Raw genomic sequence first — 25,921 nt, 5'->3', positions numbered from 1 at the left:
GAATTGTTTTTCTAGGAGGTAATAGTTCCCATCTGACCAATGGTTTGGGATGCCGGCAGGCAAATTGCAATGTGAGCCCCAGCAACAGCAGGGACAATTGCCGTGCATTCATCTGCTTCTGATGCTGTTGTCCGGTGGAGTATTCTTACTTGTTGGGTCTTGTTGCCCAGATACTGGATGACACTGTGGAGGCCGAGGCCTGTTTGGACATTGGGACCTGTACATGAGTAGAATTCGCTGTAATAATTCTCAGTTCGTGAGGGCCACACAAAGATGGCTTGGCAGTGGGAAGGCAAGACAGCAGTTTGGCGGCCCGTGGGGCAGGGGCTGCGTGGGCAGCATGTGCTTGTGGGGCCCAGAGGGCAGTCCCACGGACAGAGATGATGCATACGGAGCCCCCTTCAGCAAGTAGTGAGAATGTAGTTAGTGCCCATTACATAATAAGTCTGTCATTACACTGGTGTGTATTAAATAGCTTTTTAAGTGCACAAACTTCCTTAGCATGTTCAAAATGTTATTTGAATTATGTGAGTTTGATTTACAAACAGCCTTTCAGGAGCACATAAAACAAGCTGAGTTTGGATGCCTTACCCAGACACCCCTGGCAGTTGTCTTTTCCATTAAATCTTCCTCTTAATTGAGAGTTGAGCTGCTTGGCTACATTTGCTGTAGTAAATCTCTAGATTACTCTCTTTCTTCCTGTGTGTTTCGGGGAATACAGCCTTATCGTTAAATCCAGAGATTCTGCTTGGGGACACTTGCTTTATGTTTGTTTTTCAATAAACATTTTATTTATGAGTCATTTTCGATGTACAGAAAAGTTGCAAAGACAATACAGAGTCTTTGGACACCTCTCACCCAGTTGTTACTGTCGTGAACATCTCTCATTACCGTGGTATGTTTGTCAAAAGTAAGAAGCCGACATTGGCATATTACTATTCACTAAACTTCCGACTTGATTTGAATTTTGCCAGCAGCTGCCTTTTGAAACCGTTGGGAGGTGAACTTGATTCAGGGTGAGGGTCTGGCATTGGAAAGTTTTAGAAGTGGTTTGTGTGCTTTGATATATATGCTCAGTTCTTCCAGGGGGAAGCCAGTAACTTCTATTTAACATAGAGATTTGATGTATTTTTCTTTGGAACATTTCTGTATGGTGCCAGTCTTTGGTAGAGCTTAACTCTTCTCATCCATGTGGCCTCCTTTTGTTTGTGGATCACTTTTGTTAGTTTTAACTTCACTAATGATAGGAAAGAAGTGATTTCTGGTACAAGAATAACTTAGTGTCTCAAATACTCCCTTTAAAGGAAATCATCACTGACCAAAAATAAAAGTTGAGGTTAATTTTATAAAGATGTTTGTTCTCTCCTTCTTCTTGTTTGTTTACTTGTTTTGGTCAAGTCTTTAAAATAGAGATATCTGCTTTTAGAAATGATTTTTTTCCTCTTTAAGTATTTACTCAAGGACCAGCTATCAGGGAGTAATAAATGAAATGGAAATAAAAGAGCCTTGGTCCAGGGTGATAGTGGATATAAATGGCCCTAGTGGGCCATAAACCAGTGTGACCAATTAGAGATTGACCTCACTTGGCTTGTGTTTTAGAATCTTTGGTATTTATGAGATTTGGAACCATAGCATACAGATAATGGCCTTTTAAAGAATTGCTTCCTTTCCCTCTTACCCTCCTTTAAAACTGAAGAAAAATAAACAAATAACAAATCTATATATATTTCCCTGCCGGCCTAAAGTCTACAAGTTTAGGATGACAAGTGAAGTGTAGGTCTATATTCCTTCAGTATTTCAGTATTTCTGTTGTTGTCACATAGTAATTGGTAAGAAGTTTACTTTTTTACAAATCTTTTTGATAAGAGCTTCAGCTACAGTTTTTCTTTCTTTCTTTTTTTTTTTTTTTTGGATGAGTTGCTTTTCTCTTTCTTTTCTTTTTCTATTTTGTTTTTTGCATTGCAAGTTAACTGGCTTATGAGGAAGCTGGCAGCCTGGGATCAGTGAAGTAGGGTTACTCTTCCATATGCAGCCAGGAGAATTAAAATGGCAGCTCAGCTCAGAACTGGGACTTTTGTGGAGTAGTCACCTTGCAAAGGAATTCACTGTCTATTTGTAGATAGAAAGTGAAGAGAGTTGAAAGAAATTAAAACAGAAATAAAAACAAAGAGGGGCACCTGGATGGCTCAGTCGGTTGAGCATCCAACTCTCAATACCGGCTCAGGTCATGATCTCACGGTCATGAGTTAGAGCTATGTCGGGCTATGCGCTGACAGCACGGTGGCTGCTTGGAATTCTCTTCCTCCCTCTCTGCCCCTCTCCCACTCTCTCTCCCTCAAAATAAATAAATAAACAAAAAAAAAAAAAAAAGAGAGAGAGAGAGAGAGAAAGACAAAGAAAAAAAGTCCCTAAAGCAAAAAGTTGGTGAGTTTTTGGTGAAGAATGGAGTTACAGCCCCGATTGCCTTTATTACTGCCTGCAATGGAAACCGTGGATGCGGTGGGAGACACTCTCCTGCTTTCTGCGTGGAGAAAGGATGGGCAGAGAGACCTGGAGCCAGGTCAAGAGGGTGCCACCCACAGGGTGTGAGGCCGTCGGTAAAGATCGCCCTACAGTGTCTCTCCAGAGTGCCGGGACCTTGCAGACTCCGATACCAGACCCAGCCAGGGTGCTAACGAGGAAGGACAGGTGTTCTCAGACCTTCGGGTATCAGCAGGGCCCCAGACACAAAGCCGGTGCCTTCCCATCTGTTCATCACTGGCAACCTGGCCAGTGACTGAGAACGGGAGGAAAGACTTTCCCAAACTCCAGACACCAGACTGATCATTTTGGATCCCACGGTTAGAAGTGAACTCTGCTCAGGTCACTTTTGGGTTACGTTTAAAGCACAAAACTCAACTTGTAGTTTCCAAATGAAATTTAGGGAACGATAGCGTTTATCTTTTCCAGCATGCTGAGGAACGCGGCTTGTAACAATCAAATTAATTTTATTTCGTTTTTATTTTCCATTGTCCCTGGAACATTTATTTATTCACTAAGAATAATCTTTTCTGGCTCCTGAACACTAGGGCCCGGCTCCCTGTTGTGCATTAGAATCAGCTGGGGAGTTTTAATTGTGATTTCATTATTTAACACACATTTCTAGGGTCCACCTCCAGTAATTCTGATTCAGTGGCTCCCGGACGAGGCTCAGGCTTTCACATTTTCTGTTTTTAAGATCCTCAGTGACTCCAGTGTGCAACCAAAGGTGAAAATGGTCTGGATGAGAGCCCTGACCCAAGTGAGATTTTTCTGCTCGTTGTTGAGTAACAGACAATCCTTTGGTCACTTTAGATTGCAGGCAAAAATCTCAATTGAGAAATAGCATGTCCTATCTGAGTTAGAAGTCAAAACTCTGGACTTGAGTTAAGTCCAGTCCAGGCCAGCACGATGTGTGCGTGGCCAGGGGTGGGGGTGGGGTGGGGGGTGAGGGGGTGGGGAGGCGGGGATGGGGTGCGGGAGGGAGATTGCAGAGCTGGCTAAGCAGAGTTCAGGCCCTCTGTTACCTGAGTAGAAGGGAGTGGGCACGGGGGACAGGTGGCAGGCAGGTGTGCTCAGGGTGTGTGTTCAGTGCTGATTCACAGACCTTCCTGGATCTTTTTGTGGGATCTTGGTGATTCCTGTCTCTGCGGGCCTCTCTCCAGAGAGTCCGTGACAGGAAGCAAACATGTCTCTATTCCAGCTGGTGGAAGCGTCTCCTTCCTCAGAACCCAGGAATGCAGCTTCGTGCTGCTGAGATCCCTCTGCTCCTCCTGGGGGCTGTTGTCAGGACAGACATTCTCTCACGCCACCTCTGTCTGGTCCACGGGGAGCCCTCGTGGTCCCTTGTCTTGACACCTCCGGCCGTATAGGTTGAACGCAAATGCCACCTGCATCCTGCCTCCATTGGTTGCTTTCACCTTCTCTGGTAGGAGGCAGGTACTTGGCCTCAGAGCCTTCTGCCTGCAGGGAACCCGGTTTGGGTTCTCAGAGTGCTGTGGTGGAGGCCCCATGGCTATGTGGAAACTTCTGTGTAAGTCCTGAATGAGCACCTTCTGTCTTCTTTGGGACCTCAAAAGTCTCAGTGTGAAGCAGAGGTTTCAAAGGACATGGGTCCAGCTTTCATTCATCTCCTTTGTGAGTTCTGCAGTGTTATTCTCTCTTTAGTGGGCACTGAGCAGATCACTAACAACGTACCCATTCCTCACTTCGCTTTGTGTTTGTCCTCTGCGGCCATTAGGGAGAAACTTTCTACCCAGAACTGCTTTTCTCTCAGCACTGCTTTGTCCTCCCTTACCCAGAGGCTCAGGCTTGCCCAGAGAAGACCTCAAGACTGCCACTTGACTACACGAACTTTCTAGACTTGGTGCTCTAAGGAGAAAACTAAGTCACAGTTTGGTTCCTGGAGAGGGTAGGAAAATGTAAGCTCCTTCTGGTGTCCAAGTTCCTTCCCCCTCAGAGGTATGCCACGGGGACAAGACGTCTCCTGCCCTCACCCCTAATGTTTATCGCGGTCACTGCCAGAAAGTACCCACCCCCCTCGGTGTTTGGGTATCTAGCTATTTTTTAGGTTTGCTTTATGTTTCATTGTAAAATGGCCATCTTCTATGCCCACTGAGGTCTTTTGACTTCAGTCAAACTTCTCACGGAGTTATAAATCAGGGCTTCTCAGACTTCAGTGAGCATACAGCTCTCCTGGAGATCCTGCTAAAACACAGATTCTGATCTCATGAATTTGGGGAAGGGTCTCAGATTTTGTATTTCTGACCACCTCCCAGCTGATGCTGCAGGTCCCGGACCACACTTTGCCTAGTGAGGGGGGTTCCCTTCTGCCCTGCGGAACCTGGGGGAAACCACTGGAAGGACTGCATAGGCATCTGCCAAGATGGCTGTACTGACTCCTTGTGGATATCGACGAGTAATAATGATAAAAATACAGAAGAGTTTGTGCACAGAGATGCACTCTAATTGGGTTTGGCAAAAGGTAGGATGAACTCAATGTGTTGGCTTCAGGAGGCTTAGGGAGACTGGATAAAGGAGAAACCTGGTGTGGCACTCACAGAGGGAAGGCGGGACTCTCTGGGGAGTCTCCCAAAATTCTGCTGTATCCTAGTTAGCCGATAGGACAGAAATAAGACTTACCTAAGATGAAATTGATCCACTACATGGCTGTCCTTGGAAAAGCCTTCTCGGGAACACGAAGGTGTGCGTGAAGACTGGGTGAAGGTTAGAAGTGGTGAGTGTGTGTTTTCAAGTAGAACTATGACCAGAAATTAATGGCAGAGAGATCGCTTGTGAGTGTCACCAGGAAGAAATGTGGGGCCTTCGCCAGCGTCTTGGGATCAGCCGGCATGAGTTTCAAGAATTTTCAAGGTCGGCTATTTCCATCATTGTGAACACGTTGATTGTTCAAGGGTAGATTCTTTTATCGAAATCTCCCCCGAGTGATTAATACTTTAGGCTTGGCACAAGCCTAGCCCGAGCACTGGGTGATAAAATACCCGTGCTCTAAAGCTTCCCATTCTTCAGGCAGTACATAAAGAGTGTCTCTGTGGCCCACTCATTCAGGAAGAATGTCACAGCTCAAGAATGCTCATTCACACAAGCAGTGGGAGTGAGTGACTTATGCTTCCTAATTCGGGAGCACTTGCCTCCTATGCACAGTGTGCGTCGGGAGCAAACTATAAATATTGGAAGATTTTTCCCCACAGCTTCTCATTCGTGCTGTTTTATCAAGAGATTCATGACGTCTGGATGAACTGGAGCTCTCTGCAGTACTTAGAGTTGCCCCCAAACTGGCAGATTTAGATTTGGTGTACTTGGGCCAAAGAATGTAGGGAGAGGAAATTTCTCTAAATGTTACACTTTAAGAAAATATAAAGCCCCCCCCCCCCCCCCACGACTCGCTCTCTGGCCCTTTGTCGGGACCTGTTTCTTGTCCTGGGAGCAGAAGGAAAGGAAAGTTTGACCTGCTTTTCTGTCTTAAATAACCGAGAAGACTATGGTTTGGCTATAGGCTCTTAATAATCGTGATAATTAAGATTTATACTTAAATAGTTCTTTAGGTCTCAAGAGTACTAACGTTAATTAATTATGCTTCCCAAAGCTCCTGACGGGTTGCCAGAGCCAATGCTGTTATCCTCTCCTGAGGTATGGAACATTCCTTTGTCACAGGAAAAGTGAAGAGACCCCCTGATGCTGCATAGCACGTTAGTGGTTCAGCCAAAAATGAAACCCGGACATCCGAACCCCTAGTGTGTTGGGGCCCTGCCGTTCAGAAAAGGAAGAGGAGAGGTATCTGGAAGTCAGAAGGAGGGACTTCCACGAGTTAGACAACACTGTTGACAAACCAAGGATGGGACGGTCGATTTGAAAAGAATGAATCATTTGCTATTTCTCTATCATATGGAATTCTTTGAAATATTTTTCACGATCACACTAAGCAGAGTCTGAAAATAGATTTGAGAGAGAAGTCTCTCTCTTTTTTTTTTTAAGACATTAGAGAGAAACTGAACGCTGAAAGGAAGGAAACAGATGTGTCTCCTGGCCTCCAGCATTACTTCCATCTTTGCAGTGGGATGGAAAGGGAAGCCTACCTGCCCTTCCACAATTTTTCTTTATCCTACATGTGTGCTTTTCCTTTAATAGTGGAGTCTTAACAGTTAAAAAGCCATGGAGTTTTACTCATAAAGACTTACATGGAGTCAGAAGATTTACTCATGAGCTATAACAGATTAGAATATAGAAGCTCCAAAGCCCTCTCTTTAAAAGCAGTTTAGCATGGAGGATGGTGAGGGGCTTTGGTTTGATATTGTTGGGGAGAAAGTGACAGTATCATCCATGCTTAGAAACCTTTAACGTCCCTGAGGTCTGTCTTGTGGAGGTGCAGACATCACACGCGCCATCTGGAGCTCTGTCTGGAGTGCGTGTGGCCACAGGACAGTCCCCAGGGTTTTCACTGGGAGTGCTTCGGGCTGCACCTGTTAGTAGTGGTCCCCAAATCCTGACAACACGCCTTAGGTCAAGGGCCAAGCACAAATGAGTGTAGCGTCTGCCGACCCTCCACAAACTCTTCAGCAAATGGACTTGGAACATGAGACAAGCAACCATTTGTGCCTGGCGTGCACTTTCTTTGGGCTGGGGAGTAGCTGCTGTTTCCACACTGGAGCCAGCCGGGAGGGGTGGGGGGCGGGGGTAGAAAGTGGCCCGCTGCTTGTCTGGGATGGAGTGGGGTTGATGGAGTCCCTGAGTTTCCTTATTTATTTATTTATTTATTTTTTCTGGAAATTCCCATATTTTATTCCGGTGGTTTTCAACATGAAGCTTTAGGGCTTAATGCCGCCTCCTGCTGCCTAAATCTGAGATTTCTTGCTTGATGAGCTATGGGGATGGTATTCAAGGAAGCAGAACTCTGTTCAGATGCCCTGTGTAAGCAAGCACATTACTCATTCACCAGTCATTCACTCTCTCTGGGCCAGCTTTTGTTTGCCTTTCCTCGTCCACCTTTTAGTCCTGAATATCTCAAACAGGCATTTTTACCCTTATACATAATGATATATAATGAACATATGTAAGCCACTTAGAAATTAGACTTAAACATGGCAGGATATTTTCCCAATATGACCATTGCCAGAAGTCTAAGAAAGAAGTGGTGACTTTGTCCCGTGTCTGCATTTAACATCATGTTAACAACTGCCCTACAATTGGAGTATAAACACGACGGGAGGTTAACTTGACTGAGAAGTTGCTAGAAGCAAAATTCTGTGTTTGATGAGCTGGGATTAGCTGGAGTGCCGTGACCCTTGTTTTTCATAAACTTTAGGTCTGTGTATCTTCCCAGGCACCGGCTTCTTAAACCTTTGTACACAGAGACATTTCTTTATTGTAGCGAGTGGACCTTCATCAGACACAGTATGGTATGGTTGGCGGGGCGGCGGGGGGGGGGGGGGGGGGGCGGGAGGGGGAACACCTTATTGTTCCTCCCACATTGTCTTCCTGTGAGTTTTGTAATCTTGCGCTAAATTTGAGTATTCCTGACAATGAAAGGAAAGTGACAGTACTTCTCATACATCTCGAAAAAATGAAGTTAGGAAAATATAGTAGTCTTCTGACAGTGTAGATGTGACCTAACGGTTTTGCTGGTGAACTTGGTAGGAAAGGCATCCACCGATACGAATTCTAAGTCTGGAAAAAGATCAGTTTTCCAGGTTATGGGCTAACCTGTTTACTTTTGAGCCCACCCCAGATCCTTTTTCTATACCTGATATCTGGTGCCTTGACTTGATCTGATGTTCTGGATGTTCCTGGGGGCCTTGTGTGAGTAATAGGGGGGTTCCCTTTCTCTGACAAGGCTGATTACACCTGTATATAAGTCACAGTCCCTGCAGCCCTTCCAATGTGTGGTCTACATAAATCTGACTCTGAATCCTCAGTCTTTTTACTTTCTATGGGATTGCATGTGTAAAGGAAGGTGGTCTCTGTGGGGTCCCTGAGAACCTGAGGACAGATCGGGGTGACTGACTACTCCTAGTTTTTACACCAAAAGTCCTACGTCTGGGGAAAGCCCCCATTCTTGGACAAACTATGTCCTCAGTCTCAGAGAGTCTGAGATGGTGGGTCAACGTAGTACAAATCAAAGTCTGTATACTTGCATTCAATAACTTTAAAAATATGAGTCAAGTTAATGAATTGCTAAATCAAATAAGTTCTATCTATCTACCTTGGAAAATACATGTTTATAATGACCTGGAAGGGTAGGTTTGAGGATCAAATTCTCCCTGATTCTTGGACTTCCATGCTGGAACATAGTGGTTTTGGTAGAGCTGGTTCCTGGTCATAGCCCCTGCCCTGTGCCTCCGATTGTATGGTGAGAGGTAGATGAGAGGCAAAGAGGGTGCATATGGACACCTCAGCTCACCTGCCCTTGCTTGGCCCTCACCACTCTCCTGGGTCTTGGGTCAGAAGGTGCTCAGACTGATGGTGTGGCCACCTGTGGGCTAACAGATGTGGGGGAAAAGCTAGCTAGTCCTAGGAAGTGTGTGTGTGTGTGTGTGTGGTGTGTGGGGAAGGAAATCTGGGTCATGGATCCTTAAGTGAGGTCTAGAAGGCGAGTATAGACTCTGGTGGACAGGTACCCTTGCAGGTGCAGACCTGTATATTGAGGGCACAGAGTGGGATCTTCTTAAGTAATGGATTACCGAGCAGTTCAAAGAATGACTTGCTCACTTGGGATTACATAACCTTTCCTTCAGTCACAGCGATAGGACACCCTTTGTTCCCAGGACTTTGCAAAGGGAAAGGATTTCTGCAGGTGGGTGGGTGCCCTGCATATGACATCACCAGGGCTACCACTGGGATTTTATGCTGCTTTAGCCACCGAATTATCCCTCAAATTGCAAGGCAGCCTTCAAGGCCCTTCTCAGGAAGAGCATATCCACCACAAACAATTCTGACAATATATATTAACAAATTGTAACTCAAGACTACTTTGAAGTGGTGTTGGAGGTACTGAAACTCAAAATACTATTGAAATATACTGGAATCGATGACTTTGCATGTATTGACGCAGGGCCAACTCATATGTGGCACTGGTTGTGCGCTGCACAATTTCGGTTCACATAGAGTACAGTCTAAATGGCGCCCCCTAGAGTCATACCAAGCATGGAATGCTCAGCAGTATGTAGCATCCCTGACTTGACATGCACAACCATCTACTTAGTGTTTCCCCTGCTAAACTACAGATTCTGTGAGTTGAACTGTGTTGAAATTCTGATTTGAATGTTAGGGCCGTGTTTATCTGGTTCTTCATTTAGACAAACTTATGATTATTTCCTAGCGAATACACGAACAGAAAATTGGCTCAAGTTCCCCTATATCTGAAATGATACTTTTCTGCTAAGGGTTTAGAAATGAAATGAGACCTGAATAAGCTTTATAGTTTACAAGTAAGTACGTGAAGGCTAAAAGGAGAGGAAGTAGAATTGGAAATTTATTTCCTAATCACGTAAAGGTTGTATCAAGTTTTAATTTTATTTCCAAGTAGGCTTTCATGTAGAGACCCAGTTCGTTCTGATTGGAGAGTAAGGAACAGCTGGTTTTGTCACCAGTTCCTGTTGATGTAGATTTAAAAAAAAATCAACACGTTTTTGCAAATTTTCACGGGAATATTTTAAAACTGAGTATTCCTATCGTCTTAGTGCCTAAAGAATCCCCCCCACCCCCAAATTAAGTGGCTATGCTTTTGCATTTGTCCCTGACATAACAAACGTAACGTTTATTTGTGATCTCTTACACATAAATCATTTCAATAGAGAAAGTATATATATTTTTCTGTGTTATATTAAAGGCAAAGAAAAGGTTTATTTATTAAGCCTTGGCAACCCCCTCCCCCCTCCCCCCCCAACACCAAGTAGAGAGCAAAACCGTGCATTAGTATCATTATTTCAGGCTGGTTAATAACATGTTTGTGAAAGCAAATAGACCTTCCAAAATACACTTTGCAAGTAACACCCAAACCACCAGAGGCTTTATCTTTTGTTGTTGAACATGGTGTGGAGATGGTCTGTCCCTGGAATGAAAAAAAGTACCAGAAATGCAGTTAAAATGGCCGATGGTATAATAGAAACGGTCATAACGCATTGATCGCTGAAGTTTGTCCAGCTATAGTGATTTCTTTTCTTTTCTTGTTTTGAAGGGATGGGGGCTTTGGGGACTGGGGAGGGAAACAGCTAACAAGGAGCAAACCAAGAGTTTCAGGTTTTGTGTACCCATCCTATAAAACAACCTATTCAACTGTAAAATCCTCGATATATATTTAACCCATTTTAGTGGGTATATTTAGTATTAACTCTGAATGCATACTTACGAATCTTTGCTTTGTTTTGCCTTTTAGGTGCGAACCCAAATTATCCTGATGTAATTTATGAAGGTAGCTATCCTGTTGTCTTTATTTTGTATTTGTTTCAAAATGTTTGTCTGAGATGAAATGAATCAACTAAAAGAGGACCTTTAAGCTCAGTTAAATATACACTTCAAGCATTACATAGGCCACAATATTTCAAAAATCATTCAATATTGATGGCTGTTTTCCCTTGGTATTTACAGTGCTTGTAAATAGCATTTTCTCTCTCATGCTCTGTTCTTGGAAGTAGTGAATCCATTCCACTGTAACAGACATTTTGTTTCTATAATTGGGAACTAATTACCTGTTTAAAAGCCATGACTACCAAGAAAAGGGAGGTGTATCAGTTTCTGGCTCTGACAGTAAACCCAATTCAGAATTGTGTTTCTTGTATAATAAGGAAGTTTGGCTCACAAACAGGAACCTCAAAAGTAGGGCATGTTTTTAGGTTTGGTTAAATCAGCAGCTCAGCCATGTCATCAGGTACCCAAGTTTTTTCATCTTTACGCCCCCCCTGCACACTGTGCCCACTTCACGGAAAGCTGGTTTCCCTCATGGTTTTAAGATGATGCCGGCAGAGGGGCCGCTGTTGCTCGCATTGTTGGGAGAAATGGAAGAGCTTCTGAAAGCATTCCAGAAGAAAGGGACCTTTCCCAGAAATCTCCATCAGTCCTCCTTGAATCTGATTCACGACCCAGTGGGTCATGGTCCATTCTTGCCTCCATTGCTGCTAAGAGGGAATGGTTAACCCTTGGCTAACTGGAGCCATCTCTGTAGTTTAGACCAGCTTCCTCAGAGAATGTCAGTGAAGCCTTGAATAAAATGGGGTTCTCTTAGGAATGCGGAAAGGGAGAATCCAGAAGGTGGACTGCATTAGCTTTTAGCTGGATATCTCCTCTGTACTTTGCTATTTTAATGGGATGCCAGGGATGTTTGACTAGGGGTGAAAAATCCATCTTTAACAGATTTCCAGACCTCCTTCATGACCAGGAGGCCTTGCCTCTGTTTGGGGGAAGTGGCAAGCTCAATTTCAAGACTTGTCTCAAAATTTAAGACTGATTAAAAGTTACCTTGGTTAAAATGTCATTAAATATTCAATATTCCATTCTTTAGTTTTATGTACACATTGACATTTTATTTTTATAAAGTGATTCTATATTTGTATGTTTGTTACATGTGTGTGTATTTAACTTGAGCTAATTTTAATTAGGGAATCATATTATCTTTACCTGTTTTATGCATGTTAAACTGTATTTCCTTCAAGTTGTTGTTCAGATGATTTTGTGCATATGATTTGCATATTTTTGTTTTTATTTGTCCCCATTCAGTTTAAAGAAAGAGTATCTCAAATTGTGTCACAGAGAGGTATACTTGAATTGTGATTTTACATTTTAAAATAATGTTTTGGACTCCTTTCCAGTAAGTTCAAGACTTTAAAAATGCTATCTTCCCATTGGCTTCCGGTCCCACTTTGGATCTTTGGGCCAAAAAATATCATGATATCAAACTATAGAGACTTTAATGATTTGATTTTGTATGAGTGGCTCATTAGAATATAAAGAGGTCAAAAATTAGCAAATATATGATATCTCTTAGTGTTTGGTAGAAATTAATGTTCTAGTCTATTTAAAATGAAAATGGTAATAGTAGTTTTGGAGTAAGACTGGAACAGCAAGCAGAAAATAAATGCTTTTTCTGTTACTTTTTTATTCACATTCAAAGGAACACTCGGCTAATCAAAATATAATTTAAATTTATTGCCCCAAGGCCAGCATGATAGTTCTCCCTAGGAAAGTGTGGCTGGGGCTGACTTAATGAGGTTGTTTGTGTAAGATGGAAATTGCAGTCACCAGATCTATTTAGAATAAAAATAACAAACGAGAAGCAACATTATTTGCAGTAAGTTTATCAAAAATGTTCTATGACTCTTTACATGTAATATTACTAATAAAAACTTTCACTACCCCCCCCCCCCCACACACACAAACACAACACAACCAATTGTTTATTTCCATCCTGATCTGTGTAGACTAAAATTGATTCAGAAGATGGCAATGACATTTGAGACATGGTGATGTGAGAACATATTCTCACAATGCTAAACACTGTTGGTGCAGTTCCCTATCTGTTAATTCTGAAACTGAAATGTGGACAGTTCACACCTTTTTTTTATTTAAAATTTTTTTTTAACATTTATTCATTTTTGAGAGATAGAGACAGAGACAGAGTGTAAGTGGGGGAGGGGCAGAGACAGAGGGAGACACAGAACCGGAAGCAGGCTCCAGGCTCTGAGCTGTCAGCACAGAGCCTGGTGCAGGGCTCAAACTCACGGACCACAAGATCATGACCTGAGCTGAAGTCAGACACGTAACCGACTCAGCCACCCAGGCACCCCCAGTCAGACCTTTTCACAAAAGTTCTTACATGTACCCAAGTTCACGTCAATGCTCAGTCAGTCCATAGCCCGACTTGAGTGGTTGCCTGTTACCCAAATAAGGTGCATGTTCCCTGGAATCAGTGTTTGCTGATGTCAAGGCTGGTTCCTGTTGAGGTTCTGCCACCTTCTTGCCAGTTGACCTTAGACCGGTCATTTAACTGCTCAGATGACTTTCTTTGGCCATAAAGCTGACAGTTAGATTCCATATCTGAAGACCCCTCCAGATCAATAAATGTATGACTCTTTGATGATCGATTCCTTTTCATATTTATATTCTATGCTTCATCAAAAAAAAGGGTATATTCTTACCTACAAAATAAAACCCTAAACCTGGTTTAGAATTTGACTGCCAAACCAGTGATGGAAAGATCTGGGTTGTGTAAAATGTGAGCATCATGCAATCCCAGCACTACGGTGGCTTTAACCCAAGAGCTGGGTCATGTTCCATGCACCACCACCACCCCCCCCCCCCCCCGACCCTATCCCCCAGCCGGCTGACAGTGGCTTGGAATCTTATGTTTATGATTTGTCTTGCTTCATTTTTCTCGGTCATACTGTGACCTCATGTTTGTTGGTAGCCTAGTGACAACTTCATGGTTCCTTCTCTTTCCCATTTCTCCAATTTAAGATTATGGGACTGCAGCGAATGACATTGGGGACACCACGAACAGAAGTAACGAAATCCCTTCCACAGATGTGGCGGACAAAAGCGGTCGGGAACATCTTTCGGTGAGTGGCCATCAGTCGCTGTTTCTTAGATTGGCTCTGAGCACTTGAGATGCTTAAATGTTGGAGGGATGGAACTACTTCAGCACACGACATTTTCACTGTGCAGTGTGGATTGGGTGTTGACGTTTGGAAGAATTAAGAAGTGATAAACGTGCTAGATAGCCTCTGACTTCCTTGCTTCCCCTTTCATGTGCCACTATGGTTACTCGTGGTTCTTATTTTAAATGTCTGTCCTTTAAAAGATTATCACTTTCTAGTGAACTGGGCAGTGTCTCATTTAGGGACATGTGTAATTATTCCTGTCTCCCACACCGTCGCACCTGTCTTGTCCAGTATTTTAATAAAAGTCTCATTGCCCACTAAATTTAAGGACTCTAGTAGGTTCCGGAAGCGACTGGCAGTGAGCAGATATAAAAATGTGAGTGAATATCAGGTCTGTGCTCCTGTAGTTTATACTTCAGTCGGAGCCCTGAGATGTGAATGAAATACCGGCACCTACAATTCAGGTAGAGCAGCAATGGGATGCGAGCAATGGAAATAGAGGGGCGGGCACTTGGCTCCTTCCCGCTGGGAGAGCCAGAAGTGTCTTTGTGGGGTAGGTGGCATTTTCCAGCTGTGCAGGATGGTGGGCATGTAGACCAACAGGAACCAAAGGGAAAGGGCATTTTGAGTGTGTGAACAAGAGCTCACAGCCCGGAAAATGATTTTGACCGGAAGGTAAGGTGTGTGAAGCATAAAGGTGGCTGTCAGGGGCAAGGTTGGAGTGGAGGCTGTGCCAGGTCATGTGGTTTTAAAACACAGAGCCAGGGGATTAGATTGACTATGCAGGGAGGAGCCTGAAGGGGGAGCGTGTGAGCCCCGGGGCTCCTGTGGGGTTGATCTGTCAGCTGCTGAGACCCAACGCCAACAGCTTCCTTCATTTTTCTCCTCACTTGTCACGAGCACCCAGTCCCTTGTGCCATGAGCTCCGCCTCCTTATAAACTCCAGAACCATTTGTATCTCCCACCTCCACTGTCACAGGCCCAGGCCAACCCCGTTGGGGTTGGCAAATTATGGCCCGTGGGCCAAGTCCAGCTCCCGACCTGCTTTTGTACCATCGGCAGGCTAAGAAGAGCTTTTACGTTTTTAAGTGTTTTGAAAACAAATGAATGATATTTCGTGACACATGAACATTGTCTGAAACTCATATGTCAGTGTCCATAAATAAAGTTTTATTGGAACACAGTCATGCCCATTTACGTATTGTCCATGGCTACTTTTGTGCTAGAGTGACGGCTAGAGTAGCCGCAGCAAAGACTGTGTGGTCTGCAAAGTGGGACAGATTTAGTATCTGGCCCTTCAAGGAGGAAGTTTACCACGGTTGCTTGTTCCTGGATGACCTTCGTGGCCTTTACCCATCCCTCCTCTCCCATCTTGTGATCTCCCGCCCTTTCTCCATACAGCAGCCTGAGTGACCTGTGAAGAGCACACATCAGATCACTTTTATTGTCATTCTCAGAGCCTTCCTAATGCAAGTGAAAGACAAGGGGCCCTGCATATCTTGTCCATGTCTGTGTCTCTGTCTTCACCTTCCATCCTGCCCTTGTTTTTACCACCTGTCTTTTTTAATGATCTGCCACATGCTCCATCCAGGCTTACTCTTGCCTCACACCCTTTACATTCGCTGTTCCCTCTCTAAGACACACACTTCCCCACAGTCATCCCATGGCTTTAGCTACCAGGCAGCCGTTGCCATGTTCCATTTTCTTCTGAGCAGTTGTCATTGTCTTTAATTCCCTTGTTTATTTATTGTTTACTTGTTTAATGTCTTTTTTCCCTTCCCTAGATTCTCTAGTGACTTTCTAAGTCCAGGAAACCTGGTCAGTGTTTTTCACAGCTGTGTCCCTCGTCCCTCAAATAGTATCTGGCACCTAGGAGATAATAAAAATTGTAGACTGATCAGAGTAATGGCAAATGCTGTGGAATGGGTTGCAGAACAGTGAGATTGGAGGCTGTGTGATTAGTGAGGGTCTGGAGTGGTAATAAAGAGATGTGATGTATGTTTAGACCAGGGCCCTGGTGGTGGGAGCTGGAGGCTCGTAACAGATGTATCTCAGCTGTGACTCAAAATATGCATATCTAGTAAGTACATGGAGACACACACACACACACACACACACACACACATTTCCAGAGATGATGATATGCAATGCATTGAAACAGCAAGGAAAAATAAATCAGCTGCAGAATGTTTTCTGCTTCCTGCCTTGTACAATCGCTTCAGTTTATTCTCATACCAAACCACTTAATGTTTCATGGTTTGAGAAAGTTGTTTGTGTACATAAGGAATCCAAGGAGTGTGTGTTAGCCCCACAGGTATGTATGTCTCCCAGTTACCAAAAATTACGTGTCAACTTCAGTTTTCTCTTTTGAGACGAAAATGAGAAATTTAAGCCCCTATTTGGCATATCTCAGTGATGGCTGAACTGTCCACAGTAGGGCCGCTGGAAGGCAAAATCAGTGAAAGTCATCTTTGTTGAAAGTTGGTACATTACAGGTCCACCTGAGGTCCCTGGAAATCTATATGAGAGATGCAAGAAAATGCTTTATAGACTTTAAAGAAAATGTAAAAATTAAATGTTGATCAGTTATTTGATACATGAACAGTCCCTGATCACAGGGAGGATTGTTAGATTAGGAGAGTTTCAGAGTCAGGGAACTGATAGAAAAGTTAAAGGTGTTAGAGCGTTTGGAAGACAGCCTCAGACACTCTCCTTTCTGGTGCAACAAGTGCTCCTCATGCACCTTGCTGGATTTTTTGAGTGGAATGACCCCTTGTTCTATGCTGAGAGATACCCTCAGATAAAAAGCAACTAACCAACCAATCAACCAACCAATCAACTAACCAACCAAACAACCAACCGACCAACCAGTCCGCAAACCAGCCAGCCAACCAAACAACTAACCAGCCAACTAAACAAACAAATACATTTACCCCTACTTGTCTCCCACATAAAGACCACCCGCATCCCAACATACGCATGGTACATGAAACTTCATCAAACAATTCATTGTTGGGAAAACAGTTCTTCTCATTGTCATGGGATCCTTTGTTTATTAAAGGAGTCTTTGCATTTAGAGTTGCTTCAGTAGGTTTAAATAGTTGCTAGTAGATCACTAACTGATTCCCAGCAGTAGAACCCATTCCCGTTTTCCAGGTTGACTTAAACACTCTGTAACAAAATAGAGAAGTCAGGGTAGGTACTATTATCCCCACGTACAAATGAAATGGAGGCTTGCGGAAGCGAAGCATCTGTTACCTCTCATAGCTGGTAAAGGCAAAGTGCCCTATGAACATAGGGGCCAAGTCTTCTGCATGCCAGTCAAGTACTTTCCAAAGTGGGTCAGAGACTGTCTGTGGTCCCACAGAGAGGTTGGGGGGACATAGGGCAAGTCCCCTAACATCTGTCCATCCCCATTTCCTTATCTTTAAAATAGGATTTGAACTTGTTTTTGCAGTTATTCCCCTTCTAGCTGTAGAAGTTTGAAATTTAATAATAAGAGAAACTTAGAGCTATAATACTATGAGCTCTTTCCCATGAAAATGATAGTTAGAAATAAAGATGAAAAACCCACCCCGGGGGCGCCAGGTGGCTCAGTTCGTTGAGCATCTGACTTTGGCTCAGGCCGTGATCTCACAGTTCCTGAGTTTGAGCCCCTTGATGGGCTCGCTGCCTGCCGTCAGCAGCAGGAGCCCACTTTGGATCCCCTGTTCCCTCTCTCTCTGCCCCTCCCCAGCTCATGCTCTCTCAAAAATAAAATGAACATGTAAAAAACACCCCAAATCATTAGGTACGTTTGAGGGAAATAGTCTTAGTTAGAGCACGTTGATCCATAATTAAGCTTTTAGGAATCAGAGCCGTTCTGTTTGTATGTGGGCTGCAGAGACAGAGTTAAGTCTGCACGCAGACACTCGCAGAGGTGTTCTGTGGGAGAGCCACTTACAACCACAGTGCCAGAGGAGAGAATGCTCACACCTTTGTTCCATTCTGGCCAAGGCCTTGGCACATGCTCTTTCCTGTGCCTTCTTTAACGCTGTCCCCATATGACATCAGAGAAGGTGTCATGGGAGGATTAGCCATGTGTTTTGATTATCCTGCCTTCCCTCTCAGCCATGTGTTTTGGAGAAATAGTATAAAGAGTAAATCATGGATAAATCATAGGTTTTATACTTGGACAGACTTCAATTCGAATCCCAAGCTTGGAAGATGTGATCTTGGGTGGCATATTTAATTTTTTATAAACCTGTTTTATCATCATCATAGCCAAATCAGTTTCTTATCTATTGTGGTGGACTCTGTTCCAAACCCGTTATCTGCATTAACTCACTACGGATTTAAAGAACCTGCTAGGTAGTGTGATTATATTCCCTGTTTCACACAAGAAGAGCGTGAGATGCTTAGAGATTAAGTAATCCTGAGGCCAAGCACCTAATAAGTGGTGAATCTAAATTTTAAACTCACGAGGAACTCATATTCCTAATCTCTACTCTGTACTGCCTCTCACTCTGAGGTGGGTACATCAGTCAGCATAAGCTCTGCAGTAACAAAAATCCCCAAATCTTGGTGGCTTCAGACAGCAAACGTTCTTTTCTTGCTTCATTGTGTGTATTCACTGGGAGTTCTGTCAGCCTTGTCCTCATTCTAAGACTAGGTGGACAGGAAGCTACTTTTGGAAAGTTAGCATTTATGAAGGCCCAGAGAAAGAAGCAGTGAGAGCAGGGTTGTCGGCCTTGGCATTATGCCGTTATTATTATGGCTCTTTGTTGTGGGGGCTGTTAGGCATTATGGGATGTTTAGCAGCATCCCTGGTCTTGACCCACTAGATGCTAGCAGCACCCTCCCCCACTTGTGACGATCCCAAATCGACAGATGTCCCCTGGGCGCAGCATTATCCCTGGTTGAGAAGCACTGCCTCAGTCTAAGATCTCACAGTAGCAGTGGAATCCTCCACTGTCAGGGATGCAAGTCTTACCTCATTGGCCAGAACTGGTCACGTGTACCCAGCTTACCACGAGGAAGCCAGGCAGTGAATCCTCCAAAGAGAAGCACAGGGAGAAACAGAAATGTTTGGTAAACAGCATCAGTGATTACCACTGATGGAGATAATAGTATCTTTCTTAAGGATTATTATGCAGATTAAATGCCACAAAGAAGCTTAAGCATTTAGTTAAGTGTGGACCCCCAAGACAGGTTAGAAAAGGAGTCTGTAAACTACAGTCATATGTTTTTGTAAATAAAGTTTTATTGGCACCCAGGCATGCCCATTTGCTTACATGTTGTCTATGGGTGCTTTCACTGGATACCGGCACAGTTGAAAGGTTGCAAAAGAGACTCTATGGCCCCCAAAGCCTAAAGCATTTACTGTCTGACCCTTTACAGCCAAAATTGGCCACTTCCTGGTTTAGAAAGTCACACTTTTCATGGGAGCAGGACCTTGGGGTGAGCAGCAGGAATGGAAGGAGATGCATCGTCCTGCTTCTATCTTGGTTTCTCAAATGTTAATATGTACTTCATTAACATTACACACTTGTGCCTCTGTGATCTCGCTTCGGGTGGTGGCAGGATTCACGTACATCTGCAACTACTCTCTCTACTTGTATAATCTACGTGTTAGAATTATGTTTTTAGGCTTAAAAAAACTTTGTATTGACCTCTATCGTACATGCACAAATGTGTGCAAATCATAAGTCTGCAACTTAATGAGCTTTCACAAATAAACTCACCGGCAGGGGCCCCTCCTGCTCCCTTCTGGGCCTAGTCACAGCTCCAGGGGACTCTGGTTTCTAAGAGCCACAACAGCCAACTTAGAAAAAAAAAATCTGTTTGTTACGGACAACTTTCTGACATGCACAATGGTAGAGAGCATAGCAAAATGAACCCCACTGTATCTTTCATCGCTTCAGAAATAACAGTAGTTTGTCATTCAAATTTCATATACTTTGTCTTCTCTCTTCAGGTAAGGCAGGTAGGAGGATAGGCAGATGGGGAGAGAGTAATGTATCTCTATGTCTCCATAATATCAATTACACTGATATTTTTATAAGCTTTAACTTATATTTTCTCATTTGTAAAGTAAGGATAGTAATAAGACCTACATATTCCATTGTAGGGTTGTTGAGGAATAAGGGAGTTGGTAGACACAAGGTTCCTGGCAGGACAAGTAGCAAATATGAACTTGTCATCGTCATTATCACCATCATCTGGATGTAAGGAACCAAATGAGCAAGGTCATAACGGCCCTCCCTTCCTTTCCTCTAGGTCTATGCTGTGGTGGTCATTGCGTCTGTGGTGGGATTTTGTCTGCTGGTGATGCTGTTTCTGCTGAAGTTGGCAAGACACTCCAAGTTTGGCATGAAAGGTAAGAAGGGTTGTGTTTATTTTATTTCTTATGTGGAATCATTTTTTGGCTTATGACTAATGCTAATTACCACTAAAGAGAGAAGCAGCTAGATTTACGATGACTGGGTTTTAAGGCTGAAAAAATAGCAACGAGGATATGATACTACAAATCAAGGCAGAGCAAAATAATGTTGATTACCCAGCAGTACCCACTTTGCAATGAGGACAGTTGTCCCAGAAGACACAGAACTGGTTTCCTGAGTATCAAGTGACTAATAATGATATAGGCGAATAGTGCCTGAGTTTTCCTTTGGCTTCAGAAAGGCAGGAGAGGCTTGGTGGCCGTAGGCCAGTTACAGACACGTATTTTGTGCAGAAAGGTCCTTTCTGCTCTACAGTTGACTTCTAGACCTTCTGTGGAATGCTTTTTGTTGTCGCTGCTGCTTTTATAAAGTCTCATCTTCTGAGATTTGAACTGTGTTGGGAAGCAAAATCCGAACAACCTGTGGCTGTACTCTGAAGCTTTGTGAATGAGGTTTTTTTTTTTTTTTTTTTTTAATGGAAAGATTCCTAGCGCTCGATTAAAAAATCCGTGGCTGTGTTGCCGAAGAATAGACCATGGGTCTCTATCAGAGGATTGAAAATTCATTTTAGGGGAAAAATTTGTTAAAATGTTCTTTTTCTATAAGTAGCCAAGAGTTTTAGTGATTGAAAAGCATTTGCTCTGAAGTTTAAACTTATGTATGGACTAACATGTTATTGTTGAATTTTGTGTGGTCTCTCATAAATGGCCACTAGCTTGGGAAAGCTGTGAAGGTTTAGTGGTGGCTTTGTTTTGTTGGAGACAATGTGGCGGGTTTTCTTGATCTGTATGGTTCATTACAATTACTGTTCGTGTTCCTTACTTATTTGGAAGTGATGTTTATGTAGCAGCAGGCCATCCAGCATATACCTGGCTCTGGGGTGGAGTGGATCCATTTCTGACGTTCTGTCCTCTCCCTCTGTTGGTGTCCATGATCAAAATCCCTAAAGCTGAAATGAACAGGGAGGAGTGGTGGTAAATTGGGCCTTGAAAAGCCCCCAAATCTCCTCGTGACATTCCTTGACCTGCTGATTTCTTGACATTTCTTTTGGAGGAGGAAAAGATCTCTCATTCTCCAATTATAAATAAGGCCTGGAAGAGAGACCATACTATGGTGATTTTAATTAGTCCTGTAATGGTGGTTTACAAACTTGACTTTTTTTTTTTTTTAATATTTGTGGTTTAAAAAAATTATTTATTTTGAGAGAGAGAGAGAGAAAGAGAGAGGACGTGCACTCACAGGCACGAGCACCGGTGGGTGCAGGGAGAGAGAGAGAGAATCCTGAACTCAGGAACCCAGAGATCATGACCTGAGCTGATCAAGAGTCAGGCGCTTAACCAACTGAGCCATCCAGGTGCTCCTACACACTTGACTTTGTATCCACAAGTCCTAGAGGGCTTGTGAAAACACAGATTTCTGGGCCACCCCGAGAGTTTCTGATTTAATAGGTCTGAGGTGGGCCTGAAACCTGGCATTTCTAACAGTTTCCATGGGACCCCGGTACTGCTGTGGCACAAGCATTCCTGGGGAATCACCGTTCTATGAGATCAACGTGGGCTAGCACCTTCTGTGGGACAAGATGGGGGGAGGGGCATTGCTTTGCAGACCTTCCTGGGTCCCTGTGTTCAGTTGGCACCTAGGTCCAGGCTAGGCTGCTCTTCTCTGCATTTCAGCCAGCCACTGTGGCATTTTGTTTTCCTCATTCTGATCAGGTGCTCTGTTTCCTTAGAGGCATTTGGAGTGGATGTCTCCAAGCAGGGATTTTACTGGAGAGAGTCAGATACGAGCACCATACTTCCCACATCTTGAGGCTTTAGTTTGAGATCTTTCATCTCATGGGCTCTTCAGAGAGAAAATTTGTCTAGGTTCTACAGGGAGCCGCACAAAAGCTCTGGAAACCCTAGGGACAGTATTCAGGAGGCACCCCATCCCAGCTCTGTGTGAAGGAGAACAACTGACACGATGATCTGTAAACGTTCACATACTCTGAGGTGCAGTGATGGAGGAGAGTAAAGGGTAGACATTTGTTTCAGAGAACATTATATTTCATATAGAGACTCCAGAACGAAGACTGAAACAGTATTTTTATTTGGATAATTCGGGATGATTACTGCGAAAGCACCTACATTTCCCGAACATGTATAACCTAAGGGTATCCCTAATGAATTGTAAGAAAGATCTTGCTGAACCTTGTCCCAGAGCCAGTAAATGACTTCCTTCAGGCAGTAGCTGCGATGTCGTATGTTTCACTCCCTTATTTCCAAACATAAAGAAAATTGTTTTAAAGAAAAGTGTCTTGGAGACTCATGGTCTTATTTAGAATAGCTTCTTTTTCTATTTTTAACCTCACATCTATCCGTGCCATGGTTTGAACACAAAGGGCCTGAGCTGAAGTTATTGTTTTACTAGTCAGATTCTGAGTTGATAATTTTGGGGGGTCTAGAAGGGAAGATGAGGGCCAATGAAGCTGCATGAAAAGTGGTATTTAAACATTAATAGAAGTTAATGTACTTTAAACGCTATGAGTGCTGGGATCACTGCTGAAAAATCGTGTGCCTTAAAAAGGGAAGAATGGAAAACCACAATCATACCTCCTGAAATAACCAGGAAACGCGTGAGTGGTGATTCCTCAGTAACGATGATGTGAAATGTGCATAGCCTTGGCCAGAACCAATGCCTTCGTTCTGTGTGATGTGCAAATGAGCTATTCCAAATGTAATTCTTGCCCTCATAAGCACCTTCGGGGGATTCTACCTCCGTTCCCATTCCCTCGTCCTGGAGACAGATTGAGTGAGCAGGGTGGCAGCCCGCCCACCCACCAGGCATTTATGGCCTCTTGCCCATCCCGGCATTGCAGACTTCAGGCTCCAGTGTCGACCGTTCCAATCACAGTAGCAGCCTCAGGATCATAAACCATACTTTAAGCCTGTTGATTGGAAGGGCCTGGGGTAACCAGAAACCTCTTTAAATCACATTGCAGCAGAATACAGGGAAACCCAACCTCTGGATTGACCTGAGGACCCAAGCGTTATTGATGGCATTGCTTCCACGGGAAGGTGATCTCTAAATACCAAACCTGGGAGTTCAATCTAGATTTTAGAATATAACCAGTGAGTGGTGGCATGTTCTCCGGAGGTGGGTTTATGTGACTGGAAGCTTCCTAGGGTTAATTCTCTGTTCTGTCCATTCACTGCAACCAAAGGCTGATGGGGGCTGTCTTGCCCATGGAGTCCTAACTGTGAGCTCTACACGGCTTGTAGTGGTCTTGTCCATCATCCAAACTGGCACTCAATAAGTATTAATTGACTGAATGAATGATCACAGAGAATTGTTAACTCCATTCACTTTAGTTTAGTAATTGGAAAACAGTTAATATTTGGAGGATCGCTCATATGTGAATGGTTAAAGAGAAATTTCAGAGCTTTTCTGAGTTTTTAAGGGGTCAAAGTCCCCCCCTCCCCACCCCCTCCTTTACTTGATGGTTCCAGATAAGTAATGGCCCCAAACAGGAGGTTACTTTGCTAGGTTTTCTCTTAGGATTTGTGGGTTTTCACACACTGTTTTATTTAAGTTTATTTATTTTGAGAGAGAGAGCAAGAGAGTGAGCAGGGGAGGAGCAGAGAGAGAGGCAGAGACAATCCCAAGCAGGTTACCTGCTGTCAGCACAGAGCCCTATGTGGGGCTCAAACTCACGAACTGTGAGATCATGACCTGAGCCGAAATTAAGAGTCAGACGCTTAATCGACTGAGCCACCCAGGTGCCCCTTCACACTCTGTTTTAAACAATTATTGTTGTTTAAGTGTGGAGGGTTCACTATGGCTTTCCATTTTGCACACGAGCTTCTTCAATTTCTGCCTCTCTGCTTTTGAATGTATGGCCTTAGAATATGTGTCTTTGTCTAGCTTTGAAGCTGGCGGAAGGGCCTCACAGTGAGTGGCTCCTGTCTTGGCGCTAACCTAGGATTTATCTTTCGTTAATGCTGAATATATTTGAAGCTTCTTATTGCCAGTGTTCAATAGACTACTGGCCCTTTGTCGATAAAAATGTCAGGAAGTAGAATTTACCCCAGTGTGTTTTTCTGTGCTCATTTTTATGTCTTTACACCATCCGATTGCTTTTTGGTTGAATAACTGGTTCCCATATTCACAGAAGCCCTGAATAAAGGTCTCTGTGAGTGCTTGGTCATCTGCATAGGGATTATTTATACATGTGCTTAACATGGATCTATGTCTATGTCTGTATCCATACCCTTATACATAGATGCATGATTTTATCCCTTTTTTCTTGAGGATCTTCTGACTTATTTTAATTTCAGTTTCCACTGAAACAGGACTCCAGGACTTTTCCAGAGCCCCCGTGTTGCCAAAGGAACAGGCAACCAGGCCTCCGGGTGCTCTTACCCGGAGCGTGTTGTAACCAGGTCTCGTGCTCAGTTCTCACATTGCTTCCTGGCTCCCTTTCTTCACTGAAGATGTGGAAAGTGTGCAGGACGGGGAAATGCAAGCATCAGGGGGCACAAGGGCTGCCAGGCTTTCCAAGAGCATCCACTTTGGATGCCCGGCCTGGTGGCATGGATGGTGTGCAGGCCTGGAAAAAATAGGAGAGAACCAGAAGGGTGGAGGGGCCGTGGCATTTGCCACCCTGGCGGGGGAGTCGTGACCATCAACTTTGTGTTCCTCGCATTTTCTGAAGGGAATCCACACAGCTATTTATTTCCTGAGTACCAGTACTTCCTCCTTCTAGAGTAAATATATCCAAGTGAGCCGAAGAGATCCCACGGGAGGAAATGGAAGAGGAAGCCCTTTCTCTCCTTCCGTGTTGACAGCCTGCAGATTTCGTCTGCAGCCTCCTGTCCTTGCACGTAAACCGCTGATGTGCCCTCATTCCTACTCTGTGAGCTGCAGATCTTTTCCAGTTCGCAGTTGACCAAAACGCTGCACTCCGTGAGAATGCAGTGCCGGCCTCTCTTCACTTCAGCTTCAAGGTCCATGGCTTGGCTTTCCTCTTTTTTTTTTTTTTTTTACATTTACTTATTTTTGAGAAACAGAGTGAGACAAAGCGTGAGTGGGGGAGGGGCAGAGAGAGAAGGAGACACAGAATCTGAAGCAGGGCGCCAGGCTCTGAGCAAGCAGTCAGCACAGAGCCCAATGCGGGGCTTGAACCCACAAACTGTGAGATCATGACCTGAGCCCAAGTCGGGTGCTCACCTGACTGAGCCACCCAGGCGCCCCAGCTTTCCTCTTATACATGATCTTCTAAAGGTCTTTCAACAGCAGCCCCAAATTGGGTTATTTAAAAATAGTCATAAACATATAGTGGGACTGAAGCTAGAGAGGGTGAAGGTTAAAGCCTTTTCTATGAACTGAAAGCAG

At 43.9% G+C, this 25,921-nt stretch overlaps 1 protein-coding gene across 2 annotated transcripts in view; it reads left to right on the top strand.

Annotated features, from left to right (window-relative positions):
- Positions 1-25,921, top strand: part of NTRK2 (neurotrophic receptor tyrosine kinase 2) — a 332,930-nt gene that overhangs the window by 53,734 nt on the left and 253,275 nt on the right. For both annotated transcript variants that reach the window (XM_047831133.1, XM_047831134.1), the window contains exons 11-13: positions 10,910-10,945; positions 13,984-14,084; positions 20,385-20,484. In XM_047831133.1, coding sequence (XP_047687089.1) covers positions 10,910-10,945; positions 13,984-14,084; positions 20,385-20,484 — 237 coding nt within the window. The remainder of the gene's footprint in view (positions 1-10,909; positions 10,946-13,983; positions 14,085-20,384; positions 20,485-25,921) is intronic.

This window comes from Prionailurus viverrinus, chromosome D4 (assembly GCF_022837055.1).
Source record: "Prionailurus viverrinus isolate Anna chromosome D4, UM_Priviv_1.0, whole genome shotgun sequence".
In the NCBI taxonomy this organism is placed as follows: Eukaryota; Metazoa; Chordata; class Mammalia; order Carnivora; family Felidae; genus Prionailurus; species Prionailurus viverrinus.
This window is presented reverse-complemented; position numbering and strand designations above follow the sequence as displayed.